Source organism: Chinchilla lanigera, unplaced genomic scaffold (assembly GCF_000276665.1).
Source record: "Chinchilla lanigera isolate Chin_1 unplaced genomic scaffold, ChiLan1.0 scaffold00041, whole genome shotgun sequence".
NCBI lineage: Eukaryota > Metazoa > Chordata > Mammalia > Rodentia > Chinchillidae > Chinchilla > Chinchilla lanigera.
The window spans coordinates 18,929,792-18,945,563 of NW_004955442.1; the positions used below are offsets into that span (position 1 = coordinate 18,929,792).

At 55.7% G+C, this 15,772-nt stretch overlaps 2 protein-coding genes across 8 annotated transcripts in view; both read left to right on the forward strand.

Moving 5' to 3' along the window:
- Positions 1-8,761, forward strand: part of Dgcr2 (DiGeorge syndrome critical region gene 2) — an 81,331-nt gene extending 72,570 nt beyond the window's left edge. For all 4 annotated transcript variants that reach the window (XM_005391789.2, XM_005391790.2, XM_005391791.2 and 1 more), the window contains 3 exons: positions 3,409-3,561; positions 4,524-4,760; positions 6,176-8,761. In XM_005391789.2, the coding sequence (XP_005391846.1) occupies positions 3,409-3,561; positions 4,524-4,760; positions 6,176-6,432 (647 nt within the window). In that variant the 3' untranslated portion in view covers positions 6,433-8,761. The remainder of the gene's footprint in view (positions 1-3,408; positions 3,562-4,523; positions 4,761-6,175) is intronic.
- A 1,775-nt stretch (positions 8,762-10,536) lies between these two features.
- LOC102014185 (carbonic anhydrase 15-like) lies at positions 10,537-13,585 on the forward strand. Of its 4 annotated transcripts, none has more exons than XM_005391793.2 (8): positions 10,537-10,627; positions 10,881-10,916; positions 11,407-11,601; positions 12,180-12,340; positions 12,432-12,524; positions 12,844-12,910; positions 12,982-13,148; positions 13,241-13,585. In XM_005391793.2, exons 1-8 carry the CDS (start codon positions 10,564-10,566, stop codon positions 13,454-13,456), a joined length of 999 nt encoding a protein of 332 aa, XP_005391850.1. In that variant the 5' UTR covers positions 10,537-10,563; the 3' UTR covers positions 13,457-13,585. The 4 variants fall into 4 exon arrangements, with proteins under 4 accessions (XP_005391850.1, XP_005391853.1, XP_005391854.1 ...); XM_005391796.2 differs by having other exon boundaries at positions 11,431-11,601; XM_005391797.2 differs by lacking the exon at positions 11,407-11,601.
- Positions 13,586-15,772: the final 2,187 nt, after the last annotated feature.

Here is a 15,772-nt window from a genome sequence, read left to right on the forward strand (position 1 = left end):
CATGAACTGCTTAAAGTGTGGGGAGCAAAGTCTTAAGGCCGTGCTGTGCAGTGAGCCTATGTGTGATGGCCTGGACCAGTCCCCCAAAACCTTTCTGCCCTTCTAAAGCTCTGGGCTGGTGAAGAAAGGATGACCTCATAGGTCACTGAAAGGATTTGGGTGGTTTTTTTTTTTTTTTTTTAATGTCTTGAGACAGGGTCTTGCCATGTAGTTTAGGCTGGCCTTGAACTCACAGTGATAATGGTCATTAGAGAAACAAATCCACATAATGTACCAGACCCAACAAAAAGACTAAAATGGTAAAATTCATAGCACCAAGTTCTGGCCAAGGCATGGAGTGCTTGGAGCTCTTACACCTCCCCTGCCGCACTGGTGCTTTGAGGGAGCCTGATGTGTCAAGACCCCGGGAGCTGAGCCAGACTGTGGTTCCCACTGCTGCAGCTGGCAGTATAATGAAGCCTGCAGTGGGGCTTCTATACCTGCTGTAGATCTTCTGTACCTGCTATGTCTGGTAGATTGTGCACCTGTTACCATGTAACGAAGCTCAGTGAAACTGTGAGCTCCTCATTACTGGAGTTCTTTATGCACTGGTTGGGCTGCTGCCTGGGGTACAACATGTACCCCAGCAGGATATTTCTTCTCTCTGGGGTCCCAGGGGTAGCTGGAAGACAGAAGATAGCCCCACCTATACTCTCCAGAACCCACGCAGGAAATAGCCTTGTCATGGGTCCCCTAGAATCCCTGGGACTGGCTTCAGCTCCTGGGACAGGAGCTTTGTAGGTGGTTTGGTTCTAGGAGGTTTGGTTCTAGGAGATGCTTTTTCCTAGTCTCCATCATGGAGGGACAGTCTGGGACCTTGACTGTGTCCTTGGGTTTATTTTAAAACTGATTAGAATTTAGTCATTTCAAGGGGGGTGCTTCTGTAGGTGATCCCCTGGGAATTTTGAGCTGGCTTCCAATTGACAGATGCATCACCAGCCCCTTGGACTAATAGACTTTCTCCCATAGACGGGGATGGAATGTTTCTGGGCCAGGTATGGTGGCACCTGCCTATAATCCCAGCATTCAGAAGGCTGAAGCATGAGGATCTCTGCAAGTTCAAGGCCAGCCCAGGGTACATAGTGAGTCTAAGGCCAGCCTACATAATGAGACCCTGTCTCAAAAAGAAAAGCCAGATGTGGTGGTGCATGCCTGTAATCCCAGCACAGGGAGCCTGAGGCAACAGGATCACTGCAAGTTCGAGGCCAGCCTGAACTACATAATAAGACCCTGTCTCAAGAAAAGACACACTAAAAAAAGTAAAAAAACAAAACAAAACAAAACATATTTCTGGATGAGTATCAATAAAACAGCTAATTGGGGAGAGGATGTTTCTTTTTTACATGCCTGTAGCACAAATGTTGCAGGCAACAGCTACAGCTTTTGGAGATGCTTTCTGACCCCATGGAAAGAGGGCAAGAGCAAGTTCTGACCTTCTCTGTTAGTATGGAACAAACTGGGCCAGCAGGTAAAGGTGGGCAAGAGCCCACCAACTTCCATTTGGGTTATGAATTATCTTTTTGGGGCTTCCCTTTGCAGACCTGCCTGCAAAGGCTGTTGTAGAAGCAGCCAGGCCTAGGTCTTTCTGCAGTCAAATGTTCTACCCTTGAACTATACCCCTGGCACCTAGATCTCTCTGAAGCTTAGCAGGGTCCCTGCCTACATGGGGTCCTCCTGGTTCCAGGAGCCAGTGGGCTCATTGTCCCTCTGAAGCCTGCCTGGCCTCTCCCTTTGGTCTGTGGAGGCAGATAAGCCTGGGGTCACCTCCTAGTTAATCATTCTGTGACTTCATGTGAATTAGTGTCATCTAGATTGAGAGTTCATGGAAATGCCAATCATGGTGTAGGAACTTGACTAGTACGAGTCTCCTTCTTGGTACTATTCATACATATCACATATATCATATCTCTTATCAGCAGCAGCTCATAGTGAGCATGTCAGGCCACAGTGTGCACCAGGGCAAGAGAGAGTGTCCACCTCAGTGGCACTGTTGACATACTGACAGATGTATGGAAGTCTCTGTCCAGGTGCATTAGGACGTTGAGCAGCATCCCTGGCCTGAATTACTGAATGCCAGCTGCACCTCCTCCCCAAGTGCTGACCACCAAAAGGGTTGAAGGCAGAGGGGGCCTTGGAAGGGCCGGGGAAAGTGCTACAGCTTGCACTTGTTGCTTCTTGGCTTTAGCCCAGCTGGAGATTGGTTACCTGGCCCCTTTCCCCAACACTCCCTGAGCAGGCAGGTAGAGCTGGGACCACCCTAGCCCCTCTTCTACCCGCATGAGTGTGATGCACAGGGAGGGTCAGCACTTGGGTTTTCAGGTGCTTCACTGCACCGTGCCGAGTGACTATCCTTTGTATGCTTTGTCCCCAGCAGTTGTTGGAGGCCCATGTGGCAGCAGCAGGTGTTCCCTGTCTTTCCCCCTGTCCATCAATGAATCATGGTAAATCTGAGACCCAGATTTACCCTGTGCTGTCACTTCCTCCCATCTGTCACTGTCCCAGACTCTTGTCATTTTCTTCTGTTTATGCCATAGGCACCTCTTCACTGGGTTCCCCAGCCCTCGTGCTTCTTTTTTGCAGCCTGTCCTCCCTGTAGCTGCTGCCTGTGACTAAGCTGCACAGGGATGTCACACCCACTTCAAGCCTCCCAGCGTCTCCATGAAGGGACACCCTGGCCCGCTGTGAGACAGGGCAGCTGCCTGGCTTCACCCTGGCGTGTTCTCAATGGGTAACCCATTGTAGAGCTACTAGTCTTGAACAGAAAAGCTAGGAAGGCTTTGCCTTTCTCCCTGATTCTTGCATTGGTGTTTTGGGGGCTCTGGGCATAATTGAGAATGCTTTAGGTCTTGTCTGAGGCAGGGATGGCGACATTGTGTGCAGCCTTTCACCTGAGCACACAGAGCTGCTCATCCTCAGCCTTCTAGAAATGCCAGTCCTGGGAAAGAAGTCTTCACTTCTTGGACAGTGACAGTTAGAGGGGCATTACACACAGCAGTCACCGAGCCCTGTAGCTCCTCAAAGAAAAGTGCTCCTTACCTAATGAGCCTGAGCCATCCTGAGGCAGTCAGCATCCCAGAGCAAGGTGAGGGTGCTCCACAATGGACTGTCATGTGGAAACATCCTTCTGAACAACCGTGTTCCCTTCTCTGCTTCCATTGTCGTCACATTATTCTTGATTTTGAGTGGTTTTGTTTTGCCTTCTGTCCTAAAATTATCAAGTACAACAGTACACTGTAGTGCAACACCTCTCTGACTGGGGATGGAACTCAGGACCCACTTGTGCTAGGCAGATGCTCCACCGCTGAGGTGCACCCCCACCTTTCAAGCTCCTTTTCTGAGTGGTAGGTTTCATTCCTGCCCACCTCACAGATGGCAACAACCTGTTTGACTCCATGGCCAGCGGTATGCGCTTGGTGGTCAGCTGCATCTCGTCCTTCCTCATCCTCTCGCTGCTGCTTTTCATGGTCCACCGGCTGCGCCAGAGGCGCCGGGAGCGCATCGAGTCACTGATTGGAGCAAACTGTGAGTGCCCACTGAGGGCCATGGTTTCCACCCTGTCCCAGATCTCTAGTTTCCCCTGTCCTGGCTTGTGTCACTCTAAGGTGCAGTCTAATGTAAGCTGAGGTGCCAGCAGTTATCCTGGTAAGAATTAGAAAGGAGGAGGGGATGGGTTCTTTCCCAAATATCGGGGAGCAGTGGCAGCCTTTCCAGCTGTGCGCCTGCTTGCAGGCTGAGCATATGCTTGGGGAAGAAGAGCTGTCCAGGATGTGAAGTTAAGCAGTCCTTCCACCCTCCAAACATTCACACCTCTGAGGGCAGCACTTTTCATTCAGGTAGTGGTATCACCTTTCAGTGGGCCTGCCAGCATAGGATCCCCACATACCGTGGCAATTAGACAGCTTAGGTAGTGTATCTTACCCTCCTTAGCCTAAGTTCCTCGATAGTGCACCAGGCTCAACTAGAAGGCCTGTCTCAGTATGGGAGAGTTGAGGGCAGATGATAGCAACTGGAGGGGATCTTTCCTGTTGCTGTAACGGGGTCCCTGGTACTCCCAGGGCATCCAAGTTGGGTTTGAAGGTGTCACATGGCTGGGGTGCTGGTGTTCTGTCCATGAGTGGGAGTGTTCACCTTGACTGTCCTTAATGCTCACTGAGCTCCAGAGTGAGCCGAACTGAAGGCCCTTGTGGGTTAGAAAAGCAGAAGCACATTAGAGCTGGAGAATGTTGCAGTACAAGTGGCAAGACAAAGTGACAGGTTGCCTGTGGGTTCCAGTGTGGACGCTGGTAGAGGGACCTGGAGACAAGAGAGTCAGGCTTAGAGTTCTTGTGTGACATGTTAGATGGTGGCCAACAGGTGGGCAACCTGCTTATAGGTGTGTGGTACTTGAGACAGTAGACCCAACTTCAGGAAGAGGGCTCAGGAACGAGGCTGCCTGCCTCCAAGTCACACACCTCTGCTTGTATTTCTCACTTTCGACGGCCCAGTACACCACTTCAACCTTGGCCGGAGGATCCCTGGCTTTGACTACGGCCCAGACAGGTTTGGCACTGGCCTCACCCCACTCCATCTTTCTGATGATGGGGAAGGCGGGACTTTCCACTTCCACGACCCTCCGCCTCCCTACACAGCTTACAAGTACCCGGATATCGACCAGCCCGATGACCCACCACCACCCTATGAGGCCTCGATCAACCCGGACAGTGTGTTCTACGATCCTGCAGGTGCCTGCCCACCCCAGGGGAAGGGAAGATGGAGTCATCAGGGCACAGGTCTTCCCCAGATTGGGAGGCCTGGGGCCCCTACTTTTTTCTGGCCTTCTCTTAGGCTTTTGCTTTAGGGTTTTTCCCAGTATTACCCTTACAGAAGGGGCTTGCTCACCTGTCCTGATTGCTTCCTCTGTCCATATCTATGTCAAGAATCCTGGGGAGGTCTGAGATCCTCTTTCTTCTACATCCCTCTCTACCTCCCTCCTAGCAGCTGTTGGAGCCCAGTCAGTCTGGCTCTGTGAAGGGATGGGAAACCAAGCATTGGGACAGGACTGGTTATGGCGCAGGCCCAGGAGCCACTCACTTGGCGAAAAAAACGTGCACGTGGTGGGCTGAGAAACACTGTTGTGACATAACAGGAAGCAGCTCTGGGAGGTGGGAGGAAAGTACTGGTTCTTGTGTTGTGACCAATTGCTGGAGTCACATCCCATCTGACCCTGGAAGTTGCTCCTCTCAGGACTGTGCAGCTGAGAAGAACCAATTAGGTCCCCACACATACTGCTAGTCTCTGTCCTTGGATGTAGTACAAATGTCCCATCCTTTTTCCTGTGCCTTACACCCTCTAACACAACCCTGTAGTAGCCTTGTGGGCAGTGCCACCCCAAGACACCAGCTCCTTGCACGCTCCCATTCAGCACACTGGGCATACCGAGCCTGGCACTGCTGTATGAGTTGAGCCCTGATTGTCATCAGGGCTCAGATTGTCACAGAGGTACCAAGGTAGCACAAGCTTTCTGCAAGGGCTGTTGCAGGCCCAGCGCAGGGAGGCTGCGATGACTTAGTCAGGGGAGGGCTATGCTCCTGGCAGCTTGTGGCACCTGCTTGCAGAAGCTGCCCAACGTAGTAAGAAGCCCGCTGGGTGAAGGAAAGAGCTGCTGCTTCCAGGCTTCTCTCAGCACATTCTTCACATACTCATGCTGCCTGCTCTGACCCAGTCTCCTGTGCTCTGCCTGCCATGTTCCCTCTGTGGCCCTGAATGTTCTTCCACCTTTCGGGGCCCAGTAACTCCCTGGCATCACCTGCTGCCATCTCCTTGCTGAGTCTCGGGTGGTTTCCCTTTGGCCTCCCTTTGTTCTGATGACTCTTGCTGCATCTTGCCTTACCACTCCACGGTGGCTGAACAGAGCCTTGTCTGCTTTGAGACTGTGCCCTCACCTTGCACAAACCAGATGCCAGCCTGGAAAGGAGCAGACCACGGGGAGTGGTGTGCATAGTAAAGCCCCTGTGGGGAGGGCTCCCCTCCAGAATCTGAGGTCCAGGGTGGGCCATTGGGGCATGTTTACCACACAGCAGTGGCAGGAGTGTTCAGGAAGAAGTGTCCCCAATCTGCCCGGCCCTCACTTAACCTCTGACGCCCCTTTCTCCTGCAGATGACGATGCCTTTGATCCTGTAGAGGCTGGCCCGCCAACTCCAGGGGATGGTAGCAGTGAAGGTGCATTGCCTCAGTGCCTGGAACAGCCTCTGCCCCCTTTGGAGACCTCCCTGGCAGACCTGGAAGACTCTGCAGACAGCAGCAGTGTCCTGCTCATGCCCCCTGACCCTACTCAGAGTGGGAACACCCCAGCCGCAGAGGCATCACCAGGAGGTGGCCGCCCCAGTCTTGGCTCCCTCAATACTGTAGTATAGACAGCCTAGCCCATGACTCCAATGGGCTGAGAGTACCTGTTTGCTGTCGAGAAAACACTAGTCCCTGTGGGACACTTGAAGGGGCCCTGCTGCAGCCTGGACCCTGCTCCACTGCCGCACACCCACCAGCTGGTGTGCGTGTATATAGAGACCGCAGCTGCCTCTGTCCAAGGGGCAAGCACCCGCACCAAGTTTCCTTGAGGGCTTCACAAACATGCACAGCTTTGGGTCAGTGTCTCTTTAAATGGCAGAAGAATGATGGTGTGTGCCCACACCACACATTTCAGGAGGAGGGAAGAGCAGGCACTATGGGAACAGAAGGCCCCAGGGGTAGGGCTGGGCCGGGGCCATCTGTGAACAGTCAGTACTGTTGAGGCAGTGGGTATGCTCCCAGGGAGACAGCCTTAGATGTGCTACATTGGCTGTTCTGGGAGTGGCCCTTCCAGGTTCAGCTGTGAACATCAAAGACCAGGGCCCTGAGAAGAAGGTTGAAAACTTGCATCTTCTTTCACAGAACCCAGCTGTGTGGCGGGAGGCCTGAGCCCAGCCCTCCCATCTCTCCCCAACACTGTTGTGCATGGCTCCCCCTGGAGTAGGCTCTGCACCCCCATTGAAGATGTGGGGCTAAACTGGTATTGTGCCCCACCTTCTGGGCCCCACCTCTTGTTGGATGGCCCCTGGGTCTGGTCTGCCCCCACCCCACATTTGTGCCATAAAGGGTTGTTTCCTTCAAGGAAGGGGTGGCTGAACTGAGTATCCCAGGCTGTGTCCATCTCCTGAAAGTCCACTTCCTGCACCACTGCCACCACTAGAGCCCAGTACCTGGTGGCTGCATGCACGCCTCCCTCCCTCAGCAGCCTTAGGTGCTTGGGGGCCTTTTGCTTGAGGGTCCCTGAGGCCTAACACAGGCCTTTACCATTTCTGAGGTTTGGAGATTAAGCGGGTTCTGTGCGATTTTTAGCACATCATATCTTTTCTACGTTGAATGTCTGGATCTCTTCTTTTGTGTGTGTGTGTGTCTGTGCGTGTCTGTATATGGCCAAATGTTTGCAGGTGGTAGTTCATAGGAACTCAGAGTGGGGCAGGGCCCTGCTGCTCCAGCTCTGACATTTTGTCTTGGGCTCCACTGGGATGGAACTGTGCCTAAAATCCTGCTCTTCGCCCATGATCCTTGCGTGAGAGAGCCTTATCCCACTAAGGAATATCAGTGGGGAAAAGTCATTGACACACTTGGTTCTGTGGAGCTCAGCCCAATTGCAGGCACTTTGTAAAAGGGGATCTCAAGTTGCCCAGACATAAGCTCTGACCAAGAGCTGACTGGAGGTATGTTTTTGTTATTGAACAGCCTGTCCCTGGGCTCGGCCCATAGGAACCAGATGCTACAGTGTATGCCTCCCTTGCCAAAAGGCTGCTGCTTAGAATGACGTTATGGCCGTGAGGTCCTTATGTCCACCAGAGAATAAAGCAGGCCTCTGTACACAGGTTCTGAGAGCCCCAAGAGGGTTCTGAGGACCACTCCAGCAAAGCTCCACTGGGACCTACCTCCAGCAACTGAGAGGGGGCCTCCTAGGCCTCAGAAATGTGCAGGGCAGGGCAGCTGGCGCAGTGGGTGTGGGACTAAGAAGCTTGCTCTGGGGACCGGAGGAGTGTTAGAGCCAAGCAGGCAGGTAGGGGGGGCAGTGAGGAAGAGAGACCCGAAACGGACTGTGGGGACTGCAGAGGTGTGCTTGCTTCAGGGCTGGCAAGAGTGTTCTCAGGGTTGCCAGTGGGTGTTTCTCAGTTGGGGAAGCATCACGGTACCCAGGCCTGGCACCAGATGCTTAACCCACTGCCATCCTGAGGCTGGCAGAAGGCCTGTGTGCAGGGCTGCTCAGACCACCAGCTGCTCTGGCTCCGGGAGCCATGCTCTTGCCGGGAACAGTTGTGAGGGAAGCAAGGAGAGCTGGGGTGTGCCCATTTGTTCTTACCTGTCCTCTGCCACCTCTGCGAGATTTCCCCTCTGAGGTCTGATGAAGAGGAGTGGCCTTTGCTGAGACGTGTTCCTGTAGGAGACTGCCCCTGCTCACCCCACATACTAGGGACAGTCCAAGCTCCTGGGAGGGACCCCTTCCCCAGGACTGCCTTGGCACTGTTTCTGACCAGGTGCCCTCTGACCTGCCTTGTGGAGGTGGCATTTGATACTGTACATTGTCTCAATGCCTGTTTTTACTTTTCCTTTCACTAAGGGTTTTAGTTCGGGTGTATTTTTCGTCTGGTTGGCACTAATCCTTTTCTTAAGATGCTGTGAGAACCATTTCATCCAAATGCCAAATAAACTTGTGTTCTGGAAGAGGAGTACTTCTTGCTGTAGCCCAACCCCCCTCCCTCCCCAGCTGCCGCAGGTTCAGGTGAGAATGGCGGGAGCACCTGCCTTTCTGCAGGACAGCCCTTACAGGTGGCTTCCAGGCCCCTCTGCTCCATGGCAGAGGAACACGGAGCTGAGCAATGCAGTGAGGTGCTGCCATTCCTCTGGCACTCAAACCCCACTGCCTTGGGTATTGGCTGCCACGTTGGAGAGTGCTGGTGATTTGCACCAGGTGCACGTAGATAGCAGGGCTGCCTTGCATCCCATGTGACACATTGGCTGCCCTAATGGTGGGAGACCTGGGGTAGGGTGGGCACTAGGGAGGGCCTGGAATTTGGACTCCTGCCCCATCTTTAAGCTCTGCTGGCCATGCAGGTAGCTATATATAAGCAGACTCTCCGTGCAGTCCACCTTGTCCGAAAGCAGTCCTGGCCCCTCGAGTCTTTTGAGACCTGTCCTCAAGCCCAGCCACTGGGTCTCAGGGTAGGGAGATCAGTACCTTACTCACCCAAAGAGGACCTGGGTGGAATTTGCCTCTAACTTCAGTGTGGGTTGAATGTGAAGGGGGCGCAGGCCTTCTCTGGGGGACTTCTCATCTGTAAAATAGGATGGCAATCTGGATGCCTTTTCAAGTGCAGCCTGAGGACGTAAGTATTGGAGCCAGGGCTGGTGAGGCTTGGGTAGGGCACTCGCTGGGGCTTGGCAAGAAGGTAACTAGACTCCCAGCAGTGACGGCGTGGGACCCTGCAGTGCTCCAGCCTGCGTGGGTGGAGGAACTGGGCGGGGTGATGGGGTTGGGAGATAGCTGAATTGGGTTCCTGAAACTGCTCAGATGATGGGGAGTGATTTGAGCAGGACCATCTGGAGGAACCAGGGGCAGACTCCAGGGCTCTAAGCACTACTCAGTTGTCAGTGCAATAACTTCCCAAGTTACGCAGGGACTGGAGGGCTCCGTGAGCACAATGCCCGAGAGGAGTGTTCTAGCTAAACTTCCTAAAAGCTGCTGGGCGCCAGGGTCACCGTTAGCACCGTGGACAGCTCCTGGCCCACTAAATGGGGAAGGACCTGGGCGACTGGCAAGAGGCACAGTCCACAGGGGTGCCCGCCAGCCCACCCCCTGCGCAGAGTTGTGTGCCAAGTGCTGAGATCTACAGGCATCATTTGCCTGCTTCCCGGGAGCCACTGCATTAACCTGAATCTCCACCAGCGCTGAGCGCGGCGGAGGGGGAAGGGCAGCAACATCTCCGAGGACTTTGGTAGGGTTGTCCGTGGAAAGAGGGGTGTCATTGGAAAGAAGGCAGTGTTCTGGAGTCAAGGAAGGGAGTCCCACACTGGCGGCGGGGCAAAGATGTCTTCCCACGCCCCTGCAATCCTGCCTCTCAAGTCAGTGGCGCTGGGATCCAAGGTGCTTTCCCCCTTAAAACTAACATCCTTGCTGATTGGTGGATTTGACTTGTCATTTCTGGTTCCAGGCTCCATTTCCAGTACTATAAATGGGAATAATAATAGGACAAACCCTCTCCCCTCAGGATTAATGCCAGAGATCTTGCTGCATGCAGCTGCAGCCCTGGGGCTAAGGGCGGACCCTAGTCAGTTTGGAACCCTCCCTCCAGGTGCCTCGCCTGGGCGTCACCTGTCTCACTCCGGACCCCTCAGAGGCGATCTGGTCCTAGCCAGTGGAGGATTTAGCCCGCCCCTAGCCCACCCTGCTAATAAATATGTAGCGGCCTCACTCCAAGATCTCGAGCCTCTTCCTAGTTCTCCAGAGTGGAAGCTGCCGCTGTGCCATGAGGCCCCCAGGCTGCATGCTCCTCTTCGCGGTGCAACTGGTGGTGCGGACGGGCTCGGAGGGTGAGCGCTAGGACTCTGCCCTTCTGTTCTTGACCCAATTCCCCTGCTGTCCGATTTCTGCCACCTTTTTGTTCCTGCCACCGGTGGGAGGTGGGAGGCTAGGAGGAGGAGATACATGGTTGGGGTGACAGATGAGCAGGCTCTACACTGGCTTCTTCTGGCCTAAGCCACATTCCCCATTCCTGGATGCTGCTGAGATGGGGGCCTGGAAAAGGCTGGTCTCTCAGCTCCATTCCCTGCCCACTGTCTGCAGATGCCTGGTGCTACGACTCCCAGGACCCAATGTGTGGTGAGGACACCGTGTCAAATGGGGCTGTGTGGGGTTGGCCTGTGTTTGGGAGCCACCAGAGGGGTGTAGAGCCAGCAGAGAGGTGCCAAGAGGCAGACTGCACCCTGCACTTTGGTGGTATCTGCAGGTTCCTATGTTCTTGTGCCCAAGTGACTGTCTAGGGAGCAGACAGCATGGCTGTGACAGTTCCTCGATCCGTGTCCAGGTCTGCTGTGATCCCCAGTCCTGCTCCCATCTCGGTCTGTGGCCCTGTCAGTGTGTGTGCGATGGCGGTCTCCACTGTGGGTCAGAGAGGTCTACTGGCTCTCCCTGTGGGGCACCCTGTGGGGCAGACTTGGTGGCTAGGTCAGGTGCTGAGGACAAGGGGTGGAAGCTGTGGCCTGGCCAGGTGTGTGGAGGGAGAGGGGAGCAGTTTCCTGAGGCTAGGATATCCTCTGGTATGTGGGGTCCTCTATGTACCCTTAGGCTGCTTTCTTGACCCCCTTCTCAGAGACCCCAGACCTTGTTCCCTCAGGCCCCACCCACTGGAAGGAGTTAGCACCTGCCTGTGGGGGCCCAACCCAGTCCCCCATCAACATTGACCTCCGCCTGGTCCAGCGGGACTCCACTCTTGGGCCCTTCATCTTTCAAGGCTATGACTCTGCACCTCCAGGCCCATGGACCCTCGAGAATGATGGCCATACAGGTCAGCAGCCTAGGGTCAGGACTTCCCACAGACAGAGGCAGGAACCCCACACCAGGGATGAGAACTCCCATAGGCACACAAGCATCAGGACTTAACACACACAGGAGCTGAAATACCATATAGAGGTCAAGAATTGCCCACAAGGCTGGGAGCATAGCTCAGTGTTAGGGCGCTTGCTGAGAACCTGTGAGGCCCTGCATTCCACCTTCAGCACTACAAAACTAAAAACAACACCCACAAATGGGCTAAGAAGCTATATACAAAAATGGGAGTCTCCCCCACCCTGCTTAATAGAGTCAAAATCACCACAAAGCAGAACCACACACAGTGGCCAAGATGCCACCCATAGGAGTTGGTACCCTCCTTATAAACAGTAACTAGCTATGGCCCTTGCAGCAGGACAGAAAGTCAAAGCAGACCCAGAAGTCGGGATGTACTCAGGATCAGGGAGCCTGGAGAGTAGCCACAACCGCACAAACAGCAGGGGCCAGACCACCACAGGAGGGCTGCCCTCCCTGCTGTGCTGCATGTGGTGCACTGGCAGGGGAGGGGACTGCCATGTATCCCCTCACCCTCAGTGCTACTCCATGTGGACACTGGTCCACAGAACCCCCTGAAGATCTGGGGAGCTGGGCTGCCATCACCTGCCTACCGAGCGCTGCAGCTGCACTTCCACTGGGGGAGCCCAGGACGCACAGGCTCTGAGCACAGCCTGGAAGGGCAGCGGAGCTCCATGGAGGTGGGCTCCGGCAAGGGAGGGTGCACCGTGAAGGCGGGAGAGTGTGAGGGGAGAGGGCAGCAGGACCCTCCCGATGTCTTTACCTCCCCAGATGCACGTGGTCCACATAAGCACAAAGTACCAGAGCATGGGGGAGGCACGATGTCACCCTGATGGGCTCGCAGTGCTGGCTGTGCTGTTGGCGGTGAGAGGGGCTGAGCCATCCAGTGACTTCCAGAGAGGGGATCTTGTGATGTGTGGAGAGGGTGGGCTAGGCCTTGGGAATCTGTAGGGTAGTGAGGTGTCGTTTGGGGTCCTACAGAATTCAGAGGATTTTCTGGGAGGATGAAGCCATTGGGAAGTGCTGGATCTTGGGGCTCAGTAAGGGTGACCCTCCCCAAAGCCATTTCCCTGGACACTATTACTCCTGGGAGATTCCCACTGGAATCTGCCCCCTACTCCCAGAGTTCCCACCCTCAGAGACTCCCAACTCAAGTCTCTCTCACTGGAATTGCACTCCCCAGGAGCAGGAGCAAGACAACTCCAACTTCTCTGCTATTGTGTCAGTCCTGAAGAACGTGTCTTCACCGGGTGAGGAGCAGTGGGGTTGCATCTAAGCTGGGGGCCCAGGGAAGTGGATTCTAATCTCTCCTCCCCCACAGGGGTCTTGGTGAATCTGACATCCACTTTCCCACTGGCCTCTCTGCTGCCTGGCTCCTCAGGGCTCTTGCACTACTATCGCTACTCGGGGTCACTGACCACACCAGGCTGTGAACCCACGGTGCTCTGGACCATCTTTGAGAGCGCCGTACCCATTGGGCGTGCACAGGTGGGTCCCCTGCCCCTGGGCCAGGCTGTCCTCCTTCCTAAAGCTTTAGCTTTCCCCACCCCTCCCATCTTGACTCATCTTTGCCCTCTCAGGTGACCCAGTTCCAGACCTTACCTCGGGCCAGTCTCGGGCTGCTCACTGATAATTTTCGCCCCCAGCAGCCCCTGGAAGGGCGCAGGATTTTTGCCTCACCCGGAACCATGATCCGTGCTGCAGCCTCACCCCCCGCCCTTACCCTGGCTGGTGCACACCAGACTCTACTGGGCCTGGGGCTCTGCATGTGGCTGTGGCAGGGACCTAGGATATAGGCATGACTCTCCTCTCACAATAAATGATGCATACCCTGGCCTATTGGCATGCTTGTGATCTCAGCACTTGGGAGGCAGAGGCAGGAGGATTGCTACATAGTGAGCTCAAGGCCAACCTGAACTACATAGCAAGAGCCTGTATAAAATAAAAATAAAATAAAATAAAACATGATGCACAGAGTGACCTTGGGCTAATGTGGCTAGGAATGGAATGGGGCCTAGGTTAAGCTGTCTTCCACTTCAAGTGCTGACCTAACAACTGGGAGACCCACCGTGACCCGCCCCTACCCTGCCACAGGCTCAGGATTCTTTTCCAAAAGCCCCAGACTCACCCCCAGATCCTGCTCAGAGGGAGAAGGGGTCCCCACCCCCTGCCTACTACATATTATATAGATGGAAGGAGAAAAGCTCGCATGTCTTTCAAATGTCACCTTTAGCCCACAATTACACATTTTATTTAAAGCTTAGGATACTATTCATTTAAGTGAAGTTTCCCGTTTGGGCAGTGAGAAGTTGTTTGTTCAAGTCTCTGCTGCAGACTGGGCTGGGTTGGAGGGCCCGGGTGACACAGATGGTAGTGAAGGGCTGTCTGCCACGGTGAAGCCACACACAGGTAGAAGTTAAGCTGGGAGGTTACACTGTGGAGTCTAATTGTAGAGTGACACTTTCTAGAGAGATGCTGTATCCCAGAGTCTGAGGTGAGGCTAAGTGAAAGCATAAGTGTCCTTGGTGTCACTGTTCAAAGCAAAGTTGATCCAAGGGACAGTACATGAGACTGTCGAGTGAGTGAAGCTGGCCAGAGGCAGGCTGCTGCCTAGGTGACCCATGTGGGGAATGTGCTTGTATACTGGTATGGAACTGTCCTCACTGACACTGTGTCCGGGTCCCAATGTCTCAGCCACTCAGGCGTCCCTGGAGTCCGTTGCATAGTGTGTGAATGACACCATTGCAGTGTGCGGAGGGCTTGCCTTCCCCTAGCACCATTAAAGAAAATGAATCTGCACTCACTTCCCCAGAGGCAGGGGAGTTGGGCTGCAGACCCCTGGGCTCTGCTTTCCTGGAGCTGGCACCCCTGGCCCAGATCCTTACTCACTCTTAAGACCAAAGGGCCCTACTCACCCTCCACAGCCGGGACAAAGTCTCCAGCGCTGGTCACAAGTGCAGAGCCACCCTCCCTGCGCAGACTGATCCTGGAGAGTCCCCAGCCCTCCAAATACAGAGCACTAGCTGGCAGCCTGTGGGACTCTTCTTGCTTCGAACCAGGCGGAGGGTACATCTTTCCATTTGCCCCCTCCCAGGGACACCACAACCCCTTAGTCTAGCGGTGACTTCCCTGTGCCTCACCCTGGGCCGCCTTGCGTATGGCTGCTCTCAATCTCCTTGCGGGGCCGCGGGTGGCAGGGAAGTTTTCTTGTGGTTCTTCCGCACTGGGGCTCGGTTCGCACCGCCTTCTGCGGGGCCATCAGGGCCGTCCGTGTCGGGCTTCGATGGCGTGACCAAGGCGTTCACAGCTCCAAGTGCCCGCAGCAGAGCTGGACCTCGGGGCGCGGCGCGGGGGACAGCACGGGGCTCGCGGCGGGCGGGTGGCGGCGACGGAGCGGGCGGCAGCAGCGCGCGAAGGGCGTCCAGCTCGGCGCGCAGCTCCGCTCGCAGCGCCTCTAATCCCGCGCCCAGCTCTGCGCGCACGGCCGCCAGGCCCTCCTGCAGCCGCCGCTCGCTCACTTCCAGGACACCCGCCGGGTAAGTGGCACCGCCTCGTGGCTCCCCGCACACGGAGCACACCGAGCCGCCGCTGCGCGCGTCGGTCCTGTCGCTGGTCGCCGCCGCACCGGCTCCGGCCCCCGCGCGCTCCACCAGCCTCAGCAGTCTCGGCGCTTCTGCCCTCGCGGCCGCCTCAGCGCGGAGCTGGCCCCGCAGACGAGCCAGGCGGCCTGGGGCGCGGACTTCTTCGGGGACCGGCCCATTGGGCTGCGATCCCGGGTCCCGCCGGCGTCCAGCGCCACGCCGCAGCGCCTCACTAGCTCCATACGCGCTCCGCGCCTGAGCCCACGAGCGCCCGGGCTCCGCCGCCATCTGCACTGCAGCCAGCACCACTGCCACCAGAGCTGGGCTTGCCCGGGAGCCCCAGCCTGCAGCCTAGCGACCACTGGGCCCCAAGCGACAGGCCGTGGAGAGGGCCCCGGGGAAGCCTGTGGGAACGACCAAGGCCTCAGGGGATCCGCCGGATGGTGGTGGGGGGGAACCCCAGCAGGGCTGGGCCCCGGTGTCCAGAGTTCCAGGGGACCCCGGAGGGTCAAAGCCAGCAGGCACAGGGGT